At 38.0% G+C, this 16024-nt stretch overlaps 1 protein-coding gene across 2 annotated transcripts in view; it reads left to right on the top strand.

Moving 5' to 3' along the window:
- SNX9 (sorting nexin 9) overlaps window positions 1-16024 on the top strand; it is a 50008-nt gene that overhangs the window by 22615 nt on the left and 11369 nt on the right. For both annotated transcript variants that reach the window (XM_009882322.1, XM_009882323.1), the window contains exons 7-12: window positions 703-828; window positions 1124-1241; window positions 3998-4128; window positions 5619-5722; window positions 8270-8373; window positions 11170-11247. In XM_009882322.1, coding sequence (XP_009880624.1) covers window positions 703-828; window positions 1124-1241; window positions 3998-4128; window positions 5619-5722; window positions 8270-8373; window positions 11170-11247 — 661 coding nt within the window. The remainder of the gene's footprint in view (window positions 1-702; window positions 829-1123; window positions 1242-3997; window positions 4129-5618; window positions 5723-8269; window positions 8374-11169; window positions 11248-16024) is intronic.

Raw genomic sequence — 16024 nt, 5'->3', positions numbered from 1 at the left:
TTCCCTAAATTAACTTTTAGCCTCAGGGTTGCTATGTGTATTTGGGTCAGAAGAAACTGATACTGAACATATAATTAGAAATAGAACTGTCATAATAAAACTGTGTACCATTTAAGTATTTTAAAGTTGTGGTAGACTACATTTCAGAGTCATGTATCATTGAGGGATTTTTCAGGGGCCAGTCTTAACTCCTCCTTTCTTCTAAGTGTGTTGATTTATATTTTTTTGGTACTTTTTTTTTTCCCTCATGCTGGGTCTGCATTACTTGTGATCATGAAAATAAGCCTTTTTTGGTACTGGGAGGCAGAGCAAATGCATTATCTAGATAACTAATAGTGTATCTAATACATAGGAGCTACATTCATAAAGGTTTGCAATATTCAGTCATGATGATCAGGTCATCTTCTGATCTAAAAACCAAACTCTTCTAGATATATGCTGTTCTAGTGAAATGTGGTTGAAGTAGCAATCCCTAGAATTCACCAGTCCTTTGATATTTGGGAAAAATTGCAAAATACAGAATAACATAAACACAACTGTGATCAATCATCTCTGGTTGTGAGAAACCCCTCTATTTCCTGACTATCAAGCTCTTGCTTAAATCAATGGAGACTTTCAAGTGAATAGAGAAAGTATTTGTCTCCTTGTTTGCAGCTGGTACAACATGATGCATTTAAAGATAATATTTGCAATTTCTTACAGATTGGTGATTATGGCCCAATGTGGGTTTATCCTACCTCTACATTTGATTGTGTGGTGGCAGATCCCAAAAAAGGTTCTAAAATGTATGGTCTCAAGAGCTACATTGAATATCAACTGACCTGCACTGTAAGTGTATCTGAAACAGTATCTTCTCTCTCACAAATATGGGTCATTTGTACATATAAACAATACAGTTAGTGTGACTTGGTAACAGGGTTGTAAGGGTAAGTGGTAGTTGTCACACTTTTTTTCCCAAAGAGTTACTTTGTTCTAGCATTTCAGGTTCTTCTGTAATTACAGATTCAAGGCTCTGAATCATAAGGTTTATTTACATTTCACATATTTACTATTCTGGTCACACTTGTTTCATGTCCTTATCTGTAGATGCTTGTCAAATTTCAGAGTTTTGTTTCTCTTACAGAACACTAATCGATCTGTCAACCACAGATACAAGCACTTTGACTGGTTGTATGAGCGTCTCCTGGTTAAATTTGGATTAGCCATTCCAATACCATCTCTTCCAGACAAGCAAGTAACAGGTAATTACTCCCAGTTCTGAATTCTTCTTTTACGAGGCTCAGTTATTTCTTACAGTTTGTTTTTCCCACAGTTTTTAAAGAAAGTATCAAAAAAACCCCAACCTTTCACCATTCAAAATTTATGATGAGTTGTTGTGGCCTATTGATAATAAAATATCAGCACTAAGCATCATTTTAGAACTCGGGTTTACTTATCTAGTCCAGTGATTCAAAAAAAACCAAAAAACATCCCCCCCCTAGTTACCACAAAAGAGAATATTTATTGTTGGAGAGAAGAGATAACTAGTTACATTCCATATTTGCTGATTGTCTGGAGAAAGGGTTTTTGAGGGGGTGGGTGGGATGGTGGTTGGTTGTTTTTTTTTTTTGTTTGGTTGGGTTTTTTTGCATTTGATTGTAAATGTGTTATGTTGTAAGAGCTTTGAAGCGAAGCTCCCGGAGGAAAGGGAGCACCCTCTGACAAACTGGGTTTTTTTGCTCACAAGTAAAAAGTTGCAGCTGTTTCTTCTGATGCTCAATTTCACACTTGCTTTGGAAAACATCTTTCATTTCTGTAGCATTCTGCTCTGGTTTGATGTCAGTTGAGCTTGGCCAAACTGTCTGAAGCTTATGGAAGTCTTTTGTTCTGCCTTCAAGAAAAGTTGGATTGGACCCTTTAAATGCACATGATGAGTTCAGTCATTGCAATTGAATATGGCAGCGTCTGTGCATTTTCAGTAGTCTCTGACTTCCTTTCTACAAGGGTGTGCTAGAGTGCATGTGAAGAAAAGAATTAGACACCTGTATAGGAGGAAAATGCATTACTTTTGCCTATTTCTGCTTGTGTGTTTTCTGGTAAGATTTTTATACAGCCTTTAAGACAACAAGCCAAAACCAAACATACAAAAGCCGGCATGTCGCCAACCATGTGGCTGTGGGCATCACTGAAAATGCAACAGCTCTGCTGGGTTTGAAGAAAGCTAAGCATTGATGCAGATGCTGGGATAAATGCCGAGGAAACTGAAAAGTGAGGAAGTGACTTCCTCCCCTCCCCTTAATCTCATGTTTAGAATTCACCAGTAGTTTTGCTTAAACATGTGCATGTGGACTAAAAGGAAACCACAAGACCTGGTGGGATCTCTAGATTTTCTTGTAACTGTATTTTAAAAGACTGGGGATTTTGGCATCATAGTCAAAACTTGCCTGTGGATTTCAGTCTTCTGGAGTCTGGGGGAGAGGGTAACTTGTTTCATGCAAACAAAAAAAGCCCCAACCATGCTGCTTTTTTCTCCTTTTTTTTTTTTTTTTTTTTTTGAAACACTATGGGGAACTCTGAAAAAATACTTACTTTTCATTGTGTTTAGGAGGCTTCTTTCTGAAGACTCTCTAGAAAAGTGTTTCCATGCATTAGTCTTGGAAAAGCAAGACTCTTTACAAATAGACTGACTTTGCTCAGGATCATGATTTGCTGGTGATGATATGCCTAGTGACCAGCATATAACTTCCAAATGTTACTGTTCCTGTTGCGAGCATGAGGAATGCAAGGCAGGATTGCTGCGGAGATTTTGGTATAGATTAAGGGTGGAACAAGGTATTACTGCAGGTTATATAATGTCTTTTCCATAGTAGCTGATTTTGTGGTTTTTTCCCTAGCTAATTTGCAGGAAATGTACGCATATCCAGACTTCATTTTTCATTGGTTGTGTTCTTTACCTGCTAGTCCTGCTACTTTCCGTATTAGCAATTAAAAAAAAAAATCCACCAAAAAAAGCCACCTCAACTTTGTGGAGCTGCTGCCATAGCAACTATACAGTACAATTATATTGAAAGAGTACATGTGTTCAAGGCTTGTCATCTGCGCTGCTACAGAAATTAGGAGAGATGGGTGCTGGAGGAATCTCTCATTCCTTTCATATGCATCCTATTCACTGTATGCTTTAGACACATGGCATCGTGCATTTTTTTTTTTTATTGGAAAAGATTCTTTCAAGAACACACAGTTTCTGCTAAAACTAAAAGGTTCTTCTAAATACACAGTGATGATGCACTACTGGTTTAAAAAGAATAAAATTGGTTACTTATTTAAATAGTTTGTGTTAAAATTTCTTAACTATCAAAAAATCAGTTAGTCTTACATGTATGTATTCTAACCACTTTTATACATATGATTTATTGAGATGTTTTGAGGTTTTTTTTCCCCCAACACATTCACTTCTTATATAGAAATATATTTATGGGTGGTATTGCTTTTTTAAATCTGCTGTTCGTATCTGAACACTCCAATTTCAAATGCTTTCTTAGCGAGGACATGACAACTTGGAAAGTAAGTAGTTCCTTTTCCTCCCAATGTTTTTGAGCCTTACATTGACCAAGGATTTACTAGACCGTATCAGAAACACGTCTGTGTTCCAAGCCTATGACTAGCTTCTCTCTTGGGTCATCTGAATGACTTTTCCATGCAAAATTTTATTAATCTTTTTTCAAAAAAAAAAAAAAATTGTGGGTGGGTATTATGTTTTTTTGTATTTCCCAACTATCTTTAAAAGGAGTAGTATTCTTGGTCAATAACAATGTACTGTAATTTGTACTGTAATTAAGGTTCTTCTGATATGTCAGCATAATGTTTCCATTTCCTTCTTGTAAGTTCTGAGTCATTAAATGGTTAATAACTCACCAGATGAATTACAGATTCTGTTTTTTATTACTTAAAAGAAAAGAAAAAAAAAGCCGAGGGTACTAGAGTAGAAATGTAACAATTGCTATTCAATGTATAACAGGGCGCTTTGAAGAAGAATTTATCAAAATGCGTATGGAGAGACTGCAAGCTTGGATGACAAGGATGTGTCGCCATCCTGTTGTCTCAGAAAGCGAAGTTTTCCAGCAATTTCTCAATTTCCGAGATGAGAAGGTAGGAAACAAAGTTCACACACAGACTGAGGTGGAGAAATTGCTCGCCAGCACCATCCTTCTTCGAACTAAGAGTTCAGCTTTGTAGCCTTCTCATTTGTCTGCCCCCCTGTGGGCAGTAGTGAGGAGCTGAAAACTGCTGGGTTTACTAACTAACTTAGCTGATTGATCATGAAGTTGCATGCATCATGGCATGAAGTTGCTTGTGTGAAATGCTATATGCCATTTCTTCAGAGGTGTGCTCTTAAAGTGGCTTTGTTCCCAGTCTTTTAAGGACAGTTTGTTCCCCAGCAGAATGGGAACACAAATAACAGCTCTTTTGGCTTTTGCTCTGATCTGTCTTTGTTGGACTTACTAAGTACTGCAGTCCTGTGGTACTGCTTTGCTAACAGAATCTACTTTGTAGCAGATCTAGGGTGTGTCTGATCCTGTATTATATTTAAAAACAGCACCCCCATCCCCCCACCCACCGCCAAAAAAAAAAAAAACCAAACAACAAACCACCCCAAACCATAATTTTCACTGGAATGGGTTGTAATAGGATTATGCTGCAGTCTTACCTGATGTAACTAGCCCTTTTTTATTCCCATCCCCCCCCAAGCATTTTCTTGTGCTTTTTAAGAGGTTTTAATATCTTCACCTTCGGTAAATAATGGTTTCTTCATGACTGAGCTCCAGCTCTAATTTGGGTATCTACCGATGAGGAAATAAACAGGAAAACTCTGCTGCTTTCTCTTCAAAATAGTCATACTTCGAAATACACATAGATTTTGCTGAAAAAGTAAATGATCCTTGGAGGTTTTTAAGACCAGCCTGAGTAAAGCCCTGAGTAACTAAGCTCACAGCTGACCCTTTTTGAGTAGGAGGTTGGACTACAAACCTCCTGAAGTCACTTCCAACCAGAATTATTCCGTGGCCCTGTAAGTAGAGGCTTAATAACATAGCAAGTAGCAGTCCCAGTGAAGGGATATTGGGTGGCCAGTGGAGAGTTGTATTATTGTGCTAGCTAGTCAGCAGTTCTTAGTATCTGACTTATGGACTCGTAGAAACAGAGCACATGTTGCAATACATGTAGAATTTTTAGCCTTTTTGTCTGTTCCCACTAAGAACTTAGTATGACAATTGCGTAATAGTCTCATGATCTTCTTGAGTAGTGTCTGGTATCACCACTATCACGTGTGCAGAGACAGCTGAATATAATTGCTCTTCTACTGTATGTATTTCAGTAATATACGAGAAGGGTCTGTTTACCCCAGAATCTAGAAAACAAAGTGCACAAGGAGGAGGGGGGAAAACTTTAAGACATTTTGGGCCCACTGAAACTGTAATTTAAAATGTTTTAATTTACGGGCGGTCTATTGGTTAACTGTTCTCCTAAGCATTTAATTCACTACTTAAGTACATGCCCTTAAAGATGTATGAGCAGTGGTGGTCAAACTTTGTATTTTATTTTTTTTCTTCTTTTTTTCTTCTTTCCTTTCTTTCCTTAAGGAGTGGAAAACTGGAAAGCGGAAGGCAGAAAAAGATGAAACTGTGGGAGTCCTGATCTTTTCTACAATGGAACCAGAAGCTCCTGACTTGGACATGGTAGAAATGTAAGGTGGTTTCTTTTTGCATGGACATTATGCATCTGGATATACAACACATACTGAGCTAATATAAAACTAGAATATTAAGTGTGCACATATATTCATGGATTTGAAGAAGTATTCATCAAGGCAGAGCTGAAAAATTCTTTGAATATGAGATTTTCATATAACCCCTCCAAAACTTGGTGGAACTCCACATGATGCCTCTTTGACTTCGGTGGTTGAATACTGATCCTAAAAAGATTTATGCAAAACTAGTTGACAAGATAGAGTACTGGCAGATCCTATGGACTTATTTTCTATATTGCTATGGAAGTATATTTGATCTTTAATTCTTCAATTGTGAACAGTTCCAAAGTGTGCTAGACTTCACAATAGTTTAGGTAACTGTCAGTGGACCATTGTCAGTGTTTCTGTAAAATATTTGTATATAATGCACATACAGTATGATTCTAATATCTGGAATCCATGGAAAGCTATTAAAAAGAAAGTGACTTAAATTATCAAATTTAATTTTAAATGGGTTACTACATGTTTGGCTTATCCTTCTGGAAGTGAAAATTGATATATTTATTTTATATATGTATATGTTATATATGCATACACTTTTTTATGTGTAGTTCTCTTGGTGGTAGACCTTTGGGCTTCATAGAGTGAAAGACTGGATTTACTCTGCAGCCTTTATTTCACTCCTTTAGGCTTTATTCTCTTAAAAGATACGTAGTATGCATGACATGCTTTGCTTGCTGTTCTGGAACATAGAAACTTGGATAATGTTTCGTGTATGAAACTTGATAAACTAGATAGAAGTGTTTATAGTAGCAAAGCAGTAGTGTTCCTACACCTGGAAATATCCCAGCATACGCTTTATCCAAGTGATACAGTCCATATTAAGATGCATATAATAGCTGTGTGGTAGCAGTTCTGTACTAGTAAAAAAGATGGACATTTTTAGGTCACTTCCACTTAGAACATGACGATTTCAAACTTGACTACTTGATGTGTTTTTTATATATATATCCCAGTGACATAAAAGCTGAAGGGGTGGACCAGAGGGAGGATTTTGTACATAGGGTGCAGAGAGACTCTGTGCTATATACAGAACCCTGGCAGGGAATGACCAGCGTATGGTCTGCTAAACAGTTTGTCCCCAAACAGGGTGAGGGCAGGCAAGCAGCCTGTGGAGAACACTCCCTAGAGGGTATTGGCGCCTGGGTTGGGACTGGCAGCCTGGGGTGGTTCTGGGGACCTATCTCTGAGCATTGCAGGGGTGGCTGTAACACTTCAGACATCCACACCATGTTCCAGTGCATGGGAATGCCAGGTGCTGTTAAAAGTGAGTATGAACATAGTCTTGAAAGCCATTACTCCTGTAAGTGGGCAAACCAGCTTGTTCAGTAGTTCTTAAGTTCTTCAGTGAAAAGCTGATCTTTACTGAAACAGTTTTGCTGGTACTTTGGCAGTCCTGTGTCATTCTGGTTTTGATCAAAGGATGGTAACCGTGTGCTTGTTCATGAACTCTTTCTGTGATCATGATACCATGAAGTACGAAGTACAGAAAAACAAAAGGATGGTTTGCTACTGGGAAAATTAGAGTAAAACAAGGGCCTCTTGGAAAGCCTAGGTTCTGTTTCTGTGCACGTAACTCTTGGGGTTGGGTTTCCAGCTGAGGAAGGTGCCGGTGGGGAGGTGGGAGCTTCTAGGTGGCTGGGCCACAGCTGGAGCTGCTGCCCTGGCTCTGGGGAGTCGCTTATGTTGCCATGCTGTGAGAGCTTTCTCATACAGGCTTTGGCTGAGAGCGTTTGTAAGATCTGATGCAGTTTGCATAATTCTCATTGAAAATTAGAAAATATATGTCTAGTTTTCTTTTGTAGAGTTCATAGAGTGTTGCTGTGTATGCAGTGTTATGTTAATGGAAAGCTTTGATAGCTGCATGAAAACACGCATAAAGAGGGGTAAAAAGGCACATACTAATTCAGAATTCTCTTTTGAGCAACACTGATTTTTTTTCCTCTCTAACACAACTGAACACAATGGTATTATCAATATAATATAAAGTTATGCATATATATATTTCCCTAGAAGAACTGCTATATTAATTTTTATTCACCTATTTTAGACTTCTATTAAAATATCTGCAACAATTATTTTCTTTGTTCGTTGTATGAATTTTGCTACTTCTTTCTCTAACATCTGATTTCCTGTCAATGTGGAGTCCTTCTATTTTTAAGTGCTCTAGGGATGCATTTTCTTCAAATCAGATTTTGCTGTTCTGTTACTATTTGATCTCATTGGGGAAGATATTTAACTAGTAGCCTTTTATTTTGAAGGTAACTAACTATAGTAAGAATGATAGCCCACTACCAAGTGTTTAACAGAGGAGGGAAAAATAGAATGAAAAGTGCCTGTATTTAAAGAGGGAAATTCAGGGAAATGGCAGAGTTTAAGGAATTCATTTATTTCTCTGATATATTTTTTTTTTAATTGCATTTAAAGTTAGTGTAATGCATCTGTTAAACTGCTTTTTTGTTTTGCTTTTTCCAAATGCCACAGAGAACAGAAGTGTGATGCAGTGGGTAGGTTCACCAAAGCAATGGATGATGGAGTTAAAGAGCTGCTCACAGTGGGACAAGAGCACTGGAAGAGGTGTACAGGGCGTAAGTGTCCTTTCTGAACTCACAGTAATTTCTGTGTTGCTTTTCTCTGGTTGTTTTTTGGGGGTTTGGGTTTTGGTTTTGTCATTGGTTTTGTTGTTTATAATCCAAGGCACATCTTAAAACTAAAGGAAATCCTAAATTATCATGAGGATTGTATGGCATTCGGGCTGCTTTCAGTGTCTTAGAGTATAAATTGTGCAAGTCTTGTTCATGGGGTAGTTTTTTGTGTTTCATTTTCTTTCTCTTATAGGAAACATCTGGTCCCTGCCCATAGGTTTAAAAAATATTAAAAGTTAAATACTTCTAGTAATCCAGCTAAATCCCTTGTAGAACCTGTTCTCATATTTGTCATTTATCTACATTTTAGTGACACGGGCAAAGTTGACCTGTCTTATTTGATGAAATCGTAAATGATTGCATTTTATTAACCCCTTATTTAGGATTCTTGCATGCCAGGAGGAGTGATTTAAAGATTAAATGAGTTTAAAAAAAAAAAGAAAAAAAAAACAACAACAAAACCAACTTGATTCTAACTTAATCTTTAGCCCAATTCTTTTTCTCCTATCTTGTCTCTTCCTTCCCACAGATATTTAGGGTTGCAGAACTTCATACCAAGTCCCTATGACTCTGCCTGGGCTCTAATTTCCTAGTTCACAGCAGTGTTCAGTGTTTGTGGCCACCACAAGGCAGCTAATGAAAGGAAGCAGGTACTACAGCTGAGGATCATAATAAGAAACACTTCAGGGCAGGCTGTAGTGTCTGGCAACCAAATACCTATCTCACATAAGCCTCCTCAAATCTCCTCCATTTTTTCCCTTCCTTTCCCCCTCTCTCCCCCTATTTTTAACTCCCACAAAAACATGTCGTCCCCAGACTTGAGATTAAGTACCTCTCCAGAGTTCTCTCTTTGCTACTTTCTAATCTAACACTGCAGTTGAATATCTAGGGCTGACCGGAGGGAATGGGAAGTATAGAAGCCCAGTCTCTTCTGGCAGTGACTACATTAGACCTCAGTATCTGTAGGATGTGAACTTTAAATTACTTATGTTTCTCCACTTGGAATAAGAGTTTCCTTCTACACGTCACTGGTCCTCCTGCTGGTCAAAAATAGTCTACCACAGGACATTGTCCAGATCTCACATCACTAGGAAATGATACCAAAGGGGAAGCGGAGGGCAGGGGAAGGAGTAAGGTCCTTCAGATGAGACTAGAAAAATAGCATTGCTTGGCAGTTACAGAAGCAATGATCAAACCCACCATAGTTAAGGGCTGATTGTGACTTGTGCATACAGCAGAAATTCAGTATTTTGTTCACTGCTAAAATTGCCCTAAGTTTATGACACTAGTGCTTTAGGTATGAAATGACTCTTCTAATACTTACAGCTATTTATGCTAAGTAGTTAGCATAAATGCAGTAAGTCAGGTGTGATTGCGTTGAAAATTTTTACTTTTAACTTTCCAGACATTCATACTGACTAGAAAAAGGAGATCAGTAAATCAGGACATACAAAACTGAAGAATTTCGGTAGTCTCTTAGGTTTTAAGTTCCCTGTCAGCTCTAGTCTCAGCTCCTAGTCAGAAGTATTTTTGGCACTTCCTGGGCAATAGTTACATGTGTTCCATTCTATGATATTTAAAGTGACTGACAGTGGAAACTTCTTAAATCAAGTGAAAAGAAACCAAACATTCTTCACTGAAGTTTTCACTGAGGATTCAGTAACAAGTTAATGGCTGATAACTGAACTCTAGTACTCTGAGTGGTACCTGTTGTATAAGAAATACCAATTCTCATAAATTATCTAACTTCTGGGCAAGAACTTGATCAAAGATAATAAATTGAATTATGTGGTTTGGGGGGCTCGATTTTTGGTTTCTGTGGTGTTCTTTTTTTTTTTTTTACCACACAGAAGGGTTCCTCTTTGAAAATCAGATTGCATGGCATGCTAGAGCAACTAAAAAACTTACATTTACCTGGACAGTGTACCCTCTGAATACAAATGTTTGACAACAAAAAGCACATCTACTTGTGGGGTTTTTTTTCTGCTAGCATAAGTAGCTTGTAAAAAAAAAAAAAAAAAAAAAAATTGCTTTCACTTTTCAGATTGCTTTTTAGGCTTCTGGGGTAGTGGTATTCAGAGTGTTAATAATGAATGCACTCATAAATCACAGCTTATTGACTTCATTGTGAGGAAGCAATTTATGCATAGGTTTTCAATAAATAGATTATAAAAAAAACAATTTTATTATTCCAATACTTGCATCAATTTTTATCCCTAGATAATCTTGGTTTCTGGCACCTTTGAATATAAAATCCATGATTTGAGGAGAGTTTAGGTATTATAGGTCTATATAATAATCCCCTCTCTTAAAATATTAATGAGATCTTTTCTCCATATTACTGCAGCACTTCTGCCCCCACTCCAACCTCCAGGAGGACAAAGTCTGCTCATGAGGGGGAGGAAAAAAATCTCACTGTATACATAGGAGGACTGAACTAGGAGTGCAGTGAGATTTAATATTTTTTTTTTTTTTTATAGCAGTCACACACTGTTTCCCCAACTGTTTGTGGCTTTCAAAAATCCAGATTGCAATTGCTTTATCCAGTTTTGGAACGTCTGTAGCAGGGGAGGGGGAAAGAATGTGATTGTAAATGCTTCACTAGAGGAAATGTAAAACCTAGTTGGTTTTGACACCTGCTTCTATCAAGCTTTGGAAATGCTGCAGATTTAGTCTTACTTACCCTTGTGGGGTTTTGCTTCTGTTTCCCTGTTTTCCGCATCCTTTTCCACCTTTCAGCACTACCCAAGGAATACCAGAAGATAGGAAAAGCATTGCAGAGCCTGGCACTGGTCTTCAGCACTAGTGGATACCAAGGTACTTCTATAGTTTCATTTGTACTTGACTTAACAAAAGATATTTTAATTACATCATGCTACATTTTTTGCCAAAGATCTTCATGCATTCCTCTGTGAACTTGAGATGTCAAACATGATTCTGGAAAAAATATTAAAAAATTGTTTCCCTGTGTGTATTATGGGGGTTTTATATTCTAGTCTGCAATCTTGTTTTCTCTCACTGTATAATCTTGTGGTGGGTTGGGGGTGGTGGAGGAGTTTAGCTTGATCTCATCGATATATATTCTGTTCACTGACCCGACTGACAAAGCATGTTGTAGCATTTTTTTGTGATATCAAAGGAAAGGGGAGAAGATGCAGCCTTGACAACATCTGTCATGGAATTATTGTGTGACTTACTTCACGAAACAACAACTCCATATGGGGATGGAAAACTTATTACAAGATTATGTTGGCTACCGTAGCCTTTTCTTGTCCTTCACCTTTCCTTCTCCTTCAGGAGCCCTAAAATAGAGCCTGTCATGTCTGGTATGAGAGTTGTGGGAGGGAAGAGAAGGGCATCAATTGCTCAAAGTTCTCCTAAAATGTAGTCTTTAGGCCAAACTTAAAATCCTGCTTTGATATATTAAGTTCTGCTGATGTTTTCCAGATAAATGGAAAATATATCCTCATATCCCAGAGGGAGCTAATGGAGTCCAGTTTCTCGGGGATTCTCTTGTCAAATGTACTTTTTTTTTTCTTTCTAGACTTAATAGCAAAATTGCTCTGTTCTAAAACCTTAAACATTATAGCACAGAGACTTTCTGAAATCTTTCTATCTTAGGACATTTAGTTGACCTGTACTTACTCTGACTACTCATCTATCCCTTGCCTTGTACTCTTAAAGCTCTTTGCCCCATAAACCATGTATTAAAATGCAAACACTTCTGAAACTCGGGTTCTCTGCTGGAAGCATTGGAAACAGGCATAGTCCTTGAGTTTGTTCTTGTCTTTGTCCTGTACTTCAACAGAATGACAGCTTAGTTAAAATTGAAGCATAGCATATTACCTAAAACATTACTTTTGGATGTGAGAACTAAGTAGGGGATTTGCATAGTCATGTACTCTTAGCATGGATTAGAAAACTGTAAATCCTAGCAAGATACAATCTGTAGCAAGAATTCTTGAGAAAGGACTGGAAATTGCGTGAACTATAACACACGTTCTTTTGCCAGGGTAAAGGGAAAAAACAATATGGCTTAAAACTAGGATGCAAAACTGCAGATCAACCTTACGAAGGAAAGCTTCAATTTGATTTCCAGCATCTTTGAATGGTACGGAAAAATAGATCCCATGATGCTTGGGAACAAGGCAAGGATGTTTCCCTTTGCTGTTTGCCCAGTTGTACCTGGTTGCACCCTAGTATCTTGCTGAGGAAAATGCCTTTGTCCTCGTTCCATATATTTTGCTCTTTTTAATAACTGGTATACAGTATTTTTTCAGAATTAATAATATATGGGATTCTTTGCTTTTTAATTTTTAGTTCCCAGGAAGAGAAGTGTAGTGCACACGTTGCTTTAAAATGTCTTCATCACAGCTGCCCTTGGTCTGTCCTGCCTGCTGTTTGTGTACAATTTCATTTGATGGTTGCTTCTCAAGTACAGGTCTCTGGATTAAGCAGACTATGAAAGAGGTGTAAGCACCTGGATTTAAACTGATAGGATGCAGCTTTCCTGATCTCAATATTTAAAAGAAGGCACTGGACCTATTCCTTTAAAGGAAGAAGTACTATCTAGGCTGATTATGGGGTATGATTTTTCTGGACTACCAGTAAAGAGGAATGGCTCCTTCAGCCGTACTTAAAGGCACTAAGGCACTCTGTTTAGTTTCTGCTAGGAGCTGAATCTCTTCAACTTTTTTTTTTTTTTTTTTTTTTTTGGTAATACTTGAGTTCTGGAAGTTTAAGCATATAGGCTGCTGAAGATTGCAGCAACTGATTTGGTGACATGAACATTTCTCGCTACTGGTCGCTGACTTCTGAGTTACTGAATACACTGTTAGTTGGTTCATTAGCACAGTTAGGGTGGGATGTATCTACTGTCCTTACCTTTTTCATCAGTGCTGCCTGCTTGCTCTGCAAAGCCTTGTTATGTGTGGTGAATGTCTACTGCCTTCTATTCTGTTTTCCGGCCTAAAATGTTTAAGATTGCACCAGGCAAGATACACTTGCTAATCTGACTCGCTGAAGCTCTCTTTCTTATGCTGCAGAACGTGCCTTTTCAATTAGTTGCCAGCCACAATGCATATTAGGAATCTGTCCCCAGTATTTGCAAAGGCAAGGGTACCTTTAAAACTATTAAGGACACATTATTTGGTTCTCATTTAACTTGGCCATGGATGGGCCTATGTACCCTCTGATTGGTTTTAAGAACACATGCTTTGACAGTATGATCCTGGTCCAAAAACGCGTATTAGGCAGTTCCAGGATATGCCTGGAAGTGTCTTGCAGCCTGGCATTATGTTGCCTATCCTACTGCATCATGCAATGCTCTTAGGTTAATGTAGCCTTAAATACCATGGCTTCTCTTTTGCGGCACCAAATCTGGGTGAGTCTTTCTCCATATTAAGAAAATGTGAATGGCTGTGGTATGCCATTCAACCGTAGTAAAATCTCCTAATCCTACATCACCCCTCAGGAATTTTGTTAGGCAGTTACACGCAAGTTTCACTATCCTGCCAGCTAGCAACAGGCACATCTTGCCTTCCAGACTGCTGGTGTGCTGAACATGATCGGTCTGAATTGTACTTGTTAAGAAAAATCTTGCTACAAGTAGTTCTCTAGTACATCAAACTTGATCTTTTTCCTACTCCTGGATTCCATTAAAACATGCTTTCAAAGAAAAGAAAAGAAAACAAAATGATAACGCCTCTTGACAGAAAAAAAATCTGCTGCATTAAAACATGCTTTCAAAGAAAAGAAAACAAAATGATAACGCTTCTTGACAGAAAAAAATTCTGCTGCGCTAATCAAGCCTTACAGAATATTAGTTCCCTCAATCTGCCTGGTGTATTCCCTCAGAGGTGATAATCACTGGCATTTACCAAGCAGTTGAACTGCTAAGAGATGTTCTGTTAAACATCTCCGAAAGACTACTCATAGTTTTACATCTTCCTTCATCTCCCTACAGGCATGCAGGCCTGTAAATCAATGGAAAATATCAGTTTCTCCTCATGGTTGGGTTAAAATATCTGTAGAATATTACTCACCATTTTAACTAGTCTTTTTACAACTACCTTTAGTAAATGCTTTTAAGCCCTCTCTGTTTCTTGTGGGGATACATGTAATGTACCCTGCCCTAATTTTGTGGGTTGTGAGCATGTGGGTTGCATGTGGTATCTCTGACAAGGTGGCCTGGTGTAGGGAGTGACTGACTGAGCATGGCATGACACTGCTGATAATGCATACTAGAACTTGGAGAGTGCAGCAGATGAGGTGTAATTTGACTTTTTAAGGCTGCCCTGGCACTACCCGAAAAAGAGACTGTAGAAGAAAAGGATGCAGTGTGAGGAGCCGCAGATATTCTTTTACCACTTTTGTGTCTGCCTATTGTCAGGATCCACTGTCTGGAACAACTTTTAAATATACTATCCCTTAGCCCTACTTCTGGAGGAGTGTGAATGCCTCTGCTAGTAGTAGAAACTCTTAATGCACCCTGGATCTTCTACAAGCTGGCTTTCTGCCTTGCTGCCCGCAAATGAAAAAGGATCGCTGTTGGGAGGGTTTGTCTAGATTCTTTGAAGCTCCGATCTATGAAGGTCTTCTGAGTGAGTTCTGCACAGAAGGAGAGCATTTTCTCTTTTTGCTCAAATATACATACTCTTCCTCTACTTTTTTGGTCAGATAGGAACAGTCACATTAGGAAATGAACAGCAACATCTAGACCAACCTGGCTTCTGACTTAATTAAAGCCACACCATGTTTTGTCCCAAAATCTAGGACTCGGTTGTCTACGCAGCAGTTACTTCAAGATTACTCAAGGTTACTTCTGAGCAGACATGGTGAATTCTGAAGTAATGAAATTATTTAAGTCTACCTGAAATGATGAAATTGATCTCACTGACATTTTTTTTGTTTTAAAACAATGTGAAGATACCTTCTGAATTACGTACCTCTTAGATCTCACAATGAGGTTTCATGTTATTTTTATTTTATCCAGACAGGCTCAAATAGGAGAAAAATAACTATTTCTTTAGCAGGGTTTGTGTTGCTGAACTTATTAGTTCTTAGGATCAGTAGCTTCCCCTAAAAGCATTTGGCTTCATGAAACCAGTCTAATGAAAAGTAAGAATTGATTGGTAGAACTGAAGCAACAGTCAGTCATTACCTTGTTTCCTCTAGGACATGCTATGAAATGAAGGAATCCTATCTAATAAATCTCTAACATAGACTAGTCTGTATGTTGTAGTAAAATAAGGTACTTTAATGTTCAAATTAATCATTAATGAAATCACTGTTTAGTAATTTTCAATTAAGTCACTGATTAATTTCTATAGAATAAAACCAAAACGTTCGTGAAAGACTAACTGCAACCTAATATCAAGACATGTCTGAAAGGATGAGAAAAATAATTTCTTCTTAAACTAATATTGGATATCTTCAAATTCACCTTCCCCTTTCTCTACCTCAATTTGCTTTTCGAACTGTTGACTACATGCTTTGGACAAGCTAACAAGGATGGAAAAAAACCTGTGGTGTTTTGGGAAGGTGAAGTGGGATGAAAAACCCAAGAATGTAAGGCTTGTTTCCATCTTTGTCC

This window comes from Charadrius vociferus, unplaced genomic scaffold, assembly GCF_000708025.1.
Source record: "Charadrius vociferus isolate BGI_N301 unplaced genomic scaffold, ASM70802v2 scaffold13, whole genome shotgun sequence".
NCBI classification, from domain to species: Eukaryota; Metazoa; Chordata; class Aves; order Charadriiformes; family Charadriidae; genus Charadrius; species Charadrius vociferus.
This window is presented reverse-complemented; position numbering and strand designations above follow the sequence as displayed.